The sequence below is a fragment of the Balaenoptera borealis genome (genome assembly GCF_965194805.1).
Source record: "Balaenoptera borealis genome assembly, chromosome: 20".
NCBI classification, from domain to species: Eukaryota; Metazoa; Chordata; class Mammalia; order Artiodactyla; family Balaenopteridae; genus Balaenoptera; species Balaenoptera borealis.
Window position 1 is genome coordinate 36,369,416 of NC_138879.1, and position 12,691 is coordinate 36,382,106.

General features: G+C 36.7%; 1 protein-coding gene across 14 annotated transcripts in view; it reads right to left on the reverse strand.

Annotated features, from left to right (window-relative positions):
• The window catches only part of TRIM37 (tripartite motif containing 37), a 283,770-nt gene that overhangs the window by 239,855 nt on the left and 31,224 nt on the right, over positions 1–12,691 (reverse strand). For all 14 annotated transcript variants that reach the window (XM_082372003.1, XM_082372006.1, XM_082372005.1 and 11 more), the window contains 2 exons: positions 7,285–7,335; positions 6,107–6,188 (listed from right to left, as the gene is read on the reverse strand). In XM_082372003.1, coding sequence (XP_082228129.1) covers positions 6,107–6,188; positions 7,285–7,335 — 133 coding nt within the window. The remainder of the gene's footprint in view (positions 1–6,106; positions 6,189–7,284; positions 7,336–12,691) is intronic.

The following is a 12,691-nucleotide window of genomic DNA, read 5'->3' on the forward strand; positions in this document are numbered from 1 at the left end:
AAGGTAACACTTGATTGATGTTGAAAGTAATTAAATATAATTTCTATGTTTTATATGTTAGGATTCCACATAAGATTCTGTCTGGAGATTGAAAAGCTGTTTAAATTTCTGTTACAGAGATTTTTATGAGTACAATTATTCCCCTCTGTATTTCTCCAGTACTGTGTGAGAAGATTACATTTGTTATAACTATGTGTATAAAGATCTGTTTCCCCAACTAGACTGTGAGGGCTGAGGGCAGGAATATGTCTATAGAGGGGTACATGTACTTCTTAACCCCTTCATTTCTAGGCTACTTTGCTCCAAAATGTCCTGAGGCAGCTTTCAGGGTTTGACATGGTAATCACTCAATAAATACTACGAATAAATGAATCATCACTTAAGTGAAAAAAGCTGGACACAAAAGATTATATGTTGTATAATCCTACTATATGAAATTCTGGAAAACCAAAACTATAGTAACAAAAACAGATCAGTGGTTGCAGAGGGGCCAGGAAAGGAGAAAAAAGGATTAGCTGAAAAGGATAAATTACGTAACTTCTGAGGGTGATAAAAGTCATGATTGTGACAATGATTATACAACTATATATATTTGTGAAAACTTGCTAAAATTAGTGAATATTACTGAACATAAATTATATAGCAAATTACACTGATTTTTAAAAATCAACCAATATCCTTGTTCAAATAGCTGGGGGTTTTTTCTTCTTTTAAATTATGTTCCTAAAACGATTTCCCTGGAATGAAATCCATTAATAAAAGATAATGAACATTTTTCACTCCTAATTTTAACAGATAATAAGATTAGAAATTTCTTTGACTTAATTTTTATCATAATTTTTAAAAAAATAAATTTATTTATTTATTTATTTTCAGCTACATTGGGTCTGCGTTGCTGCGCACAGGCTTTCTCTAGTTGCAGCGAGCGGGGGCTACTCTTCATTGCGGTGCGCAGGCTTCTCATTGCAGTGGCTTCTCGTTGCGGAGCACAGGCTCTAGATGCACAGGCTAGTACCTGTGGCACGAGGGTCTCAGTAGTTGTGGCGCACGGGCTTAGTTGCTCCGTGGCATGTGGGATCTTCCCAGACCAGGGCTCGAACCCGTGTCCCATGCATTGGCAAGCGGATTCTTAACCACTGTGCCATCAGGGAAGCCCTATCATAATCTTAAGGAACAAAATTTTTACTACTTTTATTGACATGCCATCTGTACCTCTAACAAAATACTAGCTTTAAGAATTTTCTTTTCTTTTCTTTTCTTTCTTTATTTTTGGCTGCGTTGGGTCTTCGTTGCTGCATGTGGGCTTTCTCTAGTTGTGGCGAGCGGGGGCTACTCTTTGTTGCAGTGTGCAGGCTTCTCATTGTGGTGGCTTCTCTTGCTGTGGAGCACGGGCTCTAGATGCATGGGCTTCAGTAGCTGTGGCACGCGGGCTCAGTAGTTGTTGTACATGGGCTCTAGAGCACAGGCTCAGTAGTTGTGGCGCACGGGCTTAGTTGCTCCGCGGCATGTGGGATCTTCCCAGACAAGGGCTTGAACCCATGTCCCCTGCATTGGCAGGTGGATTCTTAACCACTGCACCACCAGGGAATTCCCTAGCTTAAGAATTTTCAATAGGCAGAGGATTCTGGAAAGACTGCCACAATGCCAGCATAGTTTTTACAACTCTCTAAATCCAAACATAAAACAAAACAAAACAACTGAACAACAAAACCAAAAGCTCACAAACAACATTTACAACAAAATTAAATGACAGGTTATCTCCACAGCCCCCAAAACACAAGCAGGTAAAGACATACCAATTATAATCACAAAGACCTGCATGATATCAACAGTGTGGGAGAAAGGAGAGAGAAGCAATGGGACAGCTAATGGACCAGAAAGAAGGAAAACCACAAAATGGCCAAAAGTTAGTCACTGAAAAGCATCACAAGCCACATATGACAGCTGAAACTGAAGAGTTGCTCAATATAATATATAACGGAGTATAAGGGGGCCTAATATAAAAAAGTCTGAAAACTAAATGCAGTCTAGTCACTCTAAACTCTTAAAAACGAATATGTAGGCCTTTTAGGACAGGTCAAAAGACTGCAAAGGAAATGCTAGGAGGAAAATAAAAGGTAAACAGCATAGAAATAATACAAACAAAGGAAGGAAAAGGTCCAGATGAGAAGGGGAGAAGAACCAGGAAATCTCTCAGAAAGCAAGGCACCAGATTTCTGATTGTTATCACACTGGCTGGCTATCCACATGCAAAAGAATGAAGTTGGACCCCTACACATCATAAAAAAATTAACTCAAAATAGATCAAAGATCTAAATATAAGTCCTAAAACTATAAAACCTTAGAAGAAAACATAGGGGAAAAGCTCCATGACATTGGAGTAGGTAAAGATTTCCTGGATATGAAACCAAAAACAAAAATAGACAAACTGGACAACAACAAAATTAAGAACTTCTGTGCATCAAAGGACACAATCAACAGAGTAAAAAGAAACCTTACAGAATAGGAGAAAATACATGTAAATCAGGTATCTAATAAGGGGGTCAATATCCAGAATATATAAACTCCTACAACTCAACAAAAAACTTGATTAAAAAATGGGCAAAGGACTTGAATACACATTTCTCTAAACAGGATATACAAATGGCCATGAATAAGCACATGAAAAGATGCTCAACAACATTAATCATTAGGGAAGTGCAAATCAAAACCACAATGAATTACCTCACACCCATCAGGATGGCTACTATCAAAGAAACAGAAAACAAAAACTACTGACAAAGATATGGAAAAACTGGAACCCTTGTGCATTGTTGGTGGGAATGTAAAATGGTGCAACCATTGTAGATAACAATATGGTTCCTCAAAAAACTAAAAACAGAATTACCGTATGATCCAGCAATAGTATTTCTGGGCATATATCTGAAAGAATCAAAAGCAGGATATTGAAGAGATATTTGCACACCCATGTTCACAGCAGCATTAGTCACTATAGCCAACAGGTAGAAACAACCCAAGTGTCCAGTGACAGATGAATGAATAAACAAAATGTGGTATATACATACAATGGAATATTATTCAGCCTTAAAAAGGAAAGAAATTCTGACACATGCTACAAAGTGGAGGAACCTTAAAAACATTATGCTAAGTAAAAGAAGCCAGTAACAAGAAGATGTTATTGTGTTACGATTCCACATATACGAAGTATCTAGAGTAGTCAAATTCATAGAGAAAGTAGAATGGTGGTTGCCAGGGGCTGAGGAGAGGGGGAAATGGGGAATTACTGTTTAAGGGGCAGAGAGCTTCAGTGTTTGCAAGTTGAAAGAGTTCTGGAAGTTGGTTACAAAACAATGTAAATATACTTAACACTACTAAATGTACACTTAGAAATGATTAAAATGGTAAATTTTATGTTATGCATCACTTACCAAAATTAAAAAAAGAGAAAATAAAGAGCAGAATAACATCCCTACAGACAATGAAAGTACCCTAGAAAAACATCCTCAAAGATCAAAATTGTAACCTATTTCAAAACAACCTAACAGACACTAAGAAAATAATATGATGGCCCACAGGAAGAAAAGAAAATAATATGATATGAAAGAATAACACAAATCAGTATTAGAAAAACTCAGAAATCAGGTAATAGGACTAAGGAAAGAGAAATAAAAGGAAAAGTTATTTAAGAAATAAAGACTGAACTAAAAGGAACACAAGAGCAAATAAGCACAACAGTTTATATCTTTCAAAAAATAGGTGAACAAAAAAAATTGTAAAAATTAAAAAGAAATGAAGAAAAAGCTGAAAAGATCAGAGAGAAAGTGGTAAATATTGAAGACAGGCAAGGAAGATGCAAAATGAAGATAATACAAGTCCCAAGAGAGAAAACCAAAGATAGAAACAAAGTAAATATTTAAAACTATAATTCAGGAAACGTTTTCTTTAAAAAGTCTAAAACTACATATTGAAAGAGCCCAGCATGTAACTGAGAATACTGACCGAGAACAACCAAAACATATAGTAGTAAGTTATTGGACTTAAAAAGAATTTAAGATTATTTGGGCATCTAGACAATATTAGCAAATGCCTTTTAAGGATCAGTTTATCATCAGACTTTACCAAAAGAAAATGGAATTGAATATTTAAGATACCCAGTGAAAGAAAACATGAGCCAAGGATTTTGCATCCAGCAATACTGGCTTTAACTTATAAAGGATACAAACTATTTTCAACACACAAAAAGTCAGGAAATATTGCTTCCATTAGCCCTTCCAGTAGAATTTACTAGAGAACAAGCTTTGAACACCCTAACTGTTGTCCAGACATGGCATAGTGAAATGTGGAGAGTATATTTCCAAATAAAATTTTAAACATTTCTCAGTAATCAAATCAATGATAGAATTAGAGTTCCCCTTCTGAGATTTTTGTGTTTGTAAGGTGAAATAAGGCAAATAAGTGATTGATTATGAGATTATAATTCTATCATTTCCTATGGCTTCAAAAAGTAGGATTCCTAGAATAGAAGAAAGGAGATACAGGTGTAATGTAAAGAGATTATGTTTAAAAAACTCTATAATCCTTAATTTGAATTGTAAACATGAACATTAACTCAGGAGTTATTTCATCTCTAAAAAATACATACATACATGTGACACCCCAATATTCTACAATTATATAGCAATTTTAAAGTGTTCATAAATATTTTTTCTCTATTAAGATCGCTGGAGTTTTTCCACTTCAATTTTAAGCACACTCCTACCCAGTTTTTCTCAAAGTATGGTCTTTGGGCTAAAAACAAACAAATACAACTTATAAAATGTATAACACCAAGAATGAACTAGGACTTTGGGTGATAATGTGTCAATTCATCAAGTGCAAAAAATGTACCACTCTGGCACAGGGCATGTTGATAGTGGCGGAGGCTGTGCATGTGCGGGGGCAGAGGGTGCGAATACAGCTCTCTGTACCTTCCACTCAATTTTGCTGTTAACCTAAAACTGCCCTAAAAAATACAGTCCATTAGATAAATCTTTAAATACATACATACATACATATTAACCCCTCCTTTCCAAACCCCCACATACATTTGCCTATGTAATTCCTTAGTTCTGTTCATGAAAAAAGCCTAGAAACAGCGACTAACCTGGTAGAAATGAGCACCCTTAACGCCCAGTTTGGTCTTGAAATACAATTCTCCCACTAAAAGAAATCAGGGCTTTTTGGATAAAATGACCAATTTCAGGTACAGAGTAGGAAATGTACAAGATGAGACTAGAACATCTTGCCACGGAAGAGGACAAGAAAGCTAACTACTAAAGTCACTACTAGACTATTAGGGTCAGAGCAAAGTGACACAGAAGCCAACTTAAGGAGACTAAATATGTATAAATCCATGAGTTCATAATGATATTTTTTAAAAAACCTAGTTAATTACTTTCAGAGAATAAGGAAAATCACTAAATAACAGGAAAGAATCTTGCCTATTCTATATGAACTGTAATACTGGATAACCAAACAATAGGTAAAGGTAAGCAGCTCTTTATAAAAGCATTACACCTAATAAGCAAAAAAGAAACAAAATGAGAATCACTATTCTGCAACTTCCAGTGAATTAACAGATGTAGGCAATGCACATCAATATGACAAAAAGATATGCAACTAGATATGATGTGATAAAAGCACACACTACTGCTTATATTCTTGTCATAGGAATTGACTATGCATCTCATCATACCACTGGGTCCAGATGCCAATATGCAGCAAATCTACAGGTCAAAGAAACATACTGGAATGCACCATGAGTATGCAGTCAGCACACATGTGTTTTTGATGACCATCTGTGAATGTATTTTTTTTAATGATTTTTAAAATAAGAATTTTAAACATTTCTTCTAAATGTTGTTAGTGAAATAAGATTCAGTAATATGTCAGTGTTTACACTGTTTATATTTAAGTCATTTTTTACACAGATTTAGCAACATACCCTATAAAGAAACATAAAATTGTCATTAATTCCTTTCTCCACTAAAAAAGTGAACCAGTGTACTATAAAACCCTGAAAGAAAGATCTTGGTTTCAAAATTTATAGAAATAATGAAAAACTTACTGGGTAAACTTTTAACCTCCAACAAAGTCCTGAAACTTGAAGAGGTGGACTGTAGACAGGATCTGCTCTCTGGCGCAAAGTACTAAAGTAAAAGAAAACCAACTGAATCCCAAGATCAAAACTGCTGTGAAATAGCAAACAGGCAAAACCAAAACCCAACCACTTTATTTATGTTACTTATTTGAAGTCCTGGACCAGTAAATGAAGGTGACTGAAGAAGTCAAGATTCCACTGTATAAATTTATATATACTAACATTCTGAAATAAAAGAAACTTTAATGATACAGAAATATTCAGCAGTATCTTTTAAGTTTCAGGTTAAAAAAAAAAAACCCTCAAAATTTCATCATTTAAGGGAAAAGAAAAATATAACTAAGTGGCTTGAATCTAATTACCACTTCAACAAGCAGTCTTCCACCGTTAAAGGAAAAAAAAAAAAAAAAGTTTTTTCCTCACATCCCCGCAGTATAATTATCCTTTTTTAATATGGAAAAAAAATGTGGGGTAATCCTCGGTTTATATTTTAGCCACAAAATTATCCCATAAGAAAAAACAAATTAAATGGGGAGTGGTATAAATTCTCAGTTTGGCCTTAGTTTGATGGTTATCACCTCTTGGGATTTTCTCTTCCCAAGGCAAGACCTTTTATATTCTTCATTCCCCACTTCCTTGCTGCCCTTTAAGACAAGTCCCTTAGGACCTTTGTGTTTTAATATCTTGGCTTCTAATCTTAGAGAAAAAGCAGTAAAAGCTAACAAACTTAGCATGCAAGTTACAAAGCTTACAAATTTCTTACAATAATACCCTCTCATCCACAATTTCTTACTTTGCACTGAGATAAATGGACCCAAATGGACTTCTGAGGATGGGTAGGAGGGCTCATTGATCTCTATCATCCCATTCACCTTACCTTATTAGCAAAGGCTAAGTAGACCCTCTTCTTTAAAAAAAAAAAAAAAAAAGTTCCATTCCCCACCCTAGAGAAGCAATCCATCTAGAAGATATAAAACAATCCAGACAAATGATCTCTATGTTTCTAATACAAAACTTGTTTCTTCTAAGACTACACACTGAGTGACAAAGTTCATTAGGTCTGTATGCTACCCAGGAACGACACCTACCTGGCTCTTACTTACATACACATACAAAAAAACACTAAAGTTGTCAAAAACTCTTACCTGAAATTCTCTAAAACAAAAGTAGCTGAATCATAAGATGGTACCAATTCACTAAAAAGAAACAAAAGAGAAAAAAAATTATTTGGCTTATACAAGTTTAACATTTCATTTAATTAAGAAACAAAGTCAGACTTCCCTGGTGGTGCAGCGGTTAAGAATCTGCCTCCCAACGCAGGAGACATGGGTTCGATCCCTGGTCGGGCAAGATCCCACATGCCAGGGAGCAACTAAGCCCATGCAACACAACTACTGAAGCCCGTGTGCCCTAGAGCCTGCGCAGCAACTACTGAGCCCACGTGCCGCAACTACTGAAGCCCACGCACTGCACCTACTGAAGCCCGCGCTCCTAGAGCCCATGCTCCGCAACGAGAAGCCCGCGTACCGCAACGAAGAGTAGCCCCCGCTCGCCGCAACTAGAGAAAGCCTGCACTCAGCAATGAAGACCCAAGGCAGCCCCCCAAAATAAATAAATCTTAATAAAAGAAAAAAAGAAACAAAGTCAAATCTCTCAGTAACATCTTGAAAATTTTATTAAACTAAAATAAGGCCTTAAGAAATATTTTTAAAACTTTATTAAACAACATTAAATCAAATGAATTTATAAAACCATCAAAAGCTGACATCAAAGGTTTGCAATTAAATTGGAGACTCAACAAATACTTTATAAAATAGCTTTTTTAAAAAAAGGCAATATATGATTAAGTATTAAAATAACTATAAGAGATATTTAAAAAGTAATATGGAAATAGGAAAAGAAAGAAATTAGGTGCTTAGGCTGGACACCTGAAATAGAAAACATATAAACTGTTTTAAAAAATCAAAAGAAACAACAAAAGGATAAAATATTACAATAAATCCCCAAACTTCCTTCTTCAGAACAAATTATGAGGAATGTTGACAGACCCTAAATACTTTGAGACTATTTACTAGCAAATAAATCTATACAATTTTATAGGATAAGAATACATAATCACATAGGGGTCAAGCAGGATAAGCACATTAACAGTTTCATGGCAAGGCAAGATTACCTAGGGAACTTTAGTTCCATACAGTCTTCTCCAAAGAGAACTAAACTACATCCACAGAACTAAACTACATCTTCAAAGAGAACTAAACTACACCCACAGCACGCTAATAGTCTCTAGCACTGTCATTAGAACACCTCAAAAGTCAGAGATAGTAAAACATTTATGATAAAGACACTATCACACATAGTGTTGTAATACAGTGTAATATATTTAATATATAAAATTATAAATTTACCAAAAAGATAAACTGCAAGCCATTTCACCACATATTCAGATATATTTTCTAAAGTTCAATTCATGAAAATGTGTTATTACCAAACTAAGATATAAAATGCATCTAAAGCATTTTCACACTGTGATAGTACCTGAAGAAATTAGTGGTTTGCCAGTGAAAATATAGTATACGTTATTAAAAATACATCGGTCTTATTTTATGGTTAAGTATATGTAGCTAAACAGCTCACATCTTTTTCACAAGTAGATGTGGTTTGCCTTGCAACTATTAACTGTATAGCTATTATCCAACTGTCAAGCACCCCTAACCATATAGCCTTAGGCAGTAGTTACCTTTTCTCACATTCCTCATTCCTAGATCCTTCTGTCTGGTTAATCCTTACTATTCCTTCAGATAACAAATTAGAAGTCACATAGCTTTGGAGGTCTGCTCTAACTTCTCCCCATGATATGCTCTCTTAGCACTCAATATACACAAAACTCCAATTATCAGGACCAATGCAATTAATGCCTGGAAAGCCTTCCTGGAACCAAAAACCTAATCAGAGCTCCAAGGAATCTCTCCAGGATAGTCTTCAAATTTGGTCAAGTTATAATATGCTTTTGGCTATAATTTTGTGCAACTTCCAATTGCACAAACGTTGTTCAGTTCTCCCACTAAACATCTTTCAAAATGTCTACAGACATTATGCAGGCAATCCTCAGTTGCCTGCTGATCTTCATACTGTTTCTTCCACCATGTCCTTAATATCCAGTGTGATATATTTCCTTTGTTGTTATAGTTATTTTTGTTCTAAGACCAGACTATCATTGTCATATTTTTAATCAGCTCTTGAGGGCCAAAGAGCTCGCCAAGACACAAAATAAACAGAAGATGAAGAGGACATGTTTAACTTAGAACAGTGAGATAGAAAGCTTACAAGTTAAAGCATACAGGTCGCTAAAGCTTACTAACCAAGAGGGTACAGTATGGCTCTCACTTGCTGAGAATAAATGTTAACATTCAGAGCACAGAAAACAATTATCAATCCTACTATGACATACTCCTACATATGTATAATTTTTTAGCCAAAACTTTTGAGACACAAATAACATTATAATAAATTAGTGCTATGGGGAAGCATTAAAACAGGATACATATACTTCCCCTATCACCAGTCATCACATTTTATTTTATTACTGCTTCAATCACCTATCTTTTTCACTAAATCATAATATGAGGAAACAAGAACTCTCTATTGTGCTCTCTACTTGTACCTGGCACATGCCTGTAACATAGCTGGCATTCAAATATTGACTGAATGAATGGATATTTACAAATATTTGCTGGAAATTTCTTGTAATTTGGTAGAAGTATTTACTCAAAATTTCTTTTGCATTCTTCACATATATACACAAAGCCACAACGACCGCTAAGCCATCTATCAATTCTACCATCCTTAAGTATTTATTAACATCTCTACATTATGCTCACTTGTTCAGAAGTTATCTATAATCAGACTGGTGTTACCACTCTGTGCCTGCAAATAAGGCACAGCTTTATGTTCTCAAACTTTTCTTTATTTCTATACCTCTTCTACTCTGGTCTTTATGATGACTGGATTCATCTCACGATGGTGTCAGTGAAGCTTCATGGAATATGGAGAGGCTAGCCTCAAAACATCTCTAGCCCAGTATTCTGAAAAATACTGATTTGCAAATCTTTACACCAAAGACTTCATCATGACTTAATGAATGAACAGAAGAAAAATAGGATAAGTATCCATTGTTCCCTTGAGAAAACAGACTGGTCAGCTACATAAAAACTGGTTTTCCATCCCAACTTGACCTTTCTCCCAGAAACTTGAACTCTTTATGGACTGAGAACTGTACTTTTCTGCTATTTGAGTCCTCCCTGAGAGACTTAAATGCCCCAAAAATACAGCCCTTCAAATTCTGGTTGAAATGATTTCTCTGCTGACTTCCAAATATAGCATCTCTTATCACATCCCCATATTTCTGTTCATGTATACATATCCTACTCTCATCTGCCTAATGAAATTCTAAGTATCTTTCAAGGTCTTCCACAGTTCCTTTCTAGGCTATGAAGTCATCTTGACCACAGCAGTCTACCCTGACTTCTCAGAATTTCTGATGTAACTAAGTAACAAATATTCAATTTTAATATACAATTCTCTACCATTTCATGTGGAATATATATCCAGTAAGATTACTTCCTCTTCCATGTCTCCTATGCAGCACTTACAACAGTGCTGAGCATATAGATGACCTTTAATAAATAACATTACTTTGTTAAATGACCTTTTATTCGCCATTGTGGCTCTATCACAAATCATCAACTGATGGGATATAAGGTAATCAGTTCCATGATCTCAAAGCTTAGAAACAATCACCACTGCTTTGCACATCTAAACTTTGGTCTGTAACTTAATGTCCATAAATGCTAGCCTTTCTTTCTTCTTTTTTTTAATGTATGTATGTATGTATGTATGTATTTATTTATGGCTGCGTTGGGTCTTCGTTACTTCACGCGGGCTTTCTCTAGTTGCCGCAAGCGGGGGCTACTCTTCGTTGTGGTGCACAGGCTTCTCATTGCAGTGGCTTCTCTTGTTGTGGAGCATGGGCTCTAGGTGCACGGGCTTCAGTAGTTGTGGCTCCCAGGCTCAGTAGTTGTGGCGCACAGGCTTAGTTGCTCCGCAGCACGTGGGATCTTCCCGGACCAGGGCTCGAACCCGTGTCCCCTGCACTGGCAGGCGGATTCTTAACCACTGCGCCACCAGGGAAGCCCCTAGCCTTTCTTATTTGGCCCTCTTTTCTTTGCTGATCAATGAATCAACAGATGGAACACCTGCTTCCTCTATGCTGCAAATCATAAGCTAAGTTTCTAATAAAAATTACAGTTAAGTTATAAGGCAAGTTTTCCAGTAAGACAGTAAGGTTTACTAGAGAGGGAGAGGGCCCTAAGGTGACCTTTTCCCAGGGATATCTCCTTAATTATCAGACTTTTATTTATTTATTTTTGGTGGTTTTTTTCTTTATTGACGTGCCTCCTACCTCCCCCATCCCAACCCCAGTTTCAGTCCCTTCCATCTATACCCAAAAAAGCAGGTAGTGAAAGGAAGGTATAATTGGGGTTCTGAGTCCCTTGGGCAATTAGAAAGAAAAAAGAAATCAAAATAGGGACTTCCCTGGTGGCACAGTGGTTAAGAATCTGCCGGCCAGTGCAGGGGACACGGGTTCAAGCCCTGGTCCGGGAAGATCCCACGTGCTGCGGAGCAACTAACCCTGTGCACCACAACTACTGAGCCTGTGTTCTAGAGCCCATGAGCCACAACTACTGAGCCCGCGTGCCATGACGACTGAAGCCCGCACACCTAGAGCTCGAGCTCCACAAGAGAAGCTACCACAATGAGAAGCCCACACACTGCAACGAAGAGTAGTCCCTGCTCGCCGCAATTAGAGAAAGCCCGCACGCAGCAACGAAGACCCAACACAGCCAAAAAAAAAATAATAATAAGATAAGCAAATAAATAAATTAAAAAAAAAAAGAAATCAAAATAATCACTGGATGTGACAGAGACTGACACTCAAGAAGTCAAGCAGAGGGACTTCCCTGGTGGTCTGGTGGCTAAGACTCCTCGCTCCCAATGCAGGGTGTCCGGGTTTGATCCCTGGTCAGGACACTAGACCCCCACATGCCGCAACAGAAGATCCCACATGCCACAATGAAGATCCCACGTGCGGCAACTAAGACCTGGCGCAGTCAAATAAATAAATAAATTTTTTTTTAAAAAAAAAGAAGTCAAGCAGAGTTGCCTGCCTGATAACCTGTTGCAAGCAGTATCAGTATAGGAGTTTACCTCTATCAATGGTACCCAAACTTTACTGCAGAGTTACTTGAGGTGCTCAAGATTCATTTTCTAGATACCATCTCCAAAGACTGTCAGGGAACAGACCTGAGAATCTTCATTTTGGAACAACACTCCTGCTGGCTCTGATACAGGAGATCCATGTACCCTATTCTGAACTGTAAAACCCTTATCTTCATATATGGTATTTATATCAAAACTCGTTTCATTCCACTGGTGATGGATAGAGTAATTCAGAAAACGTATCTTCAAAACTGAAATGGCTGACCACACTAT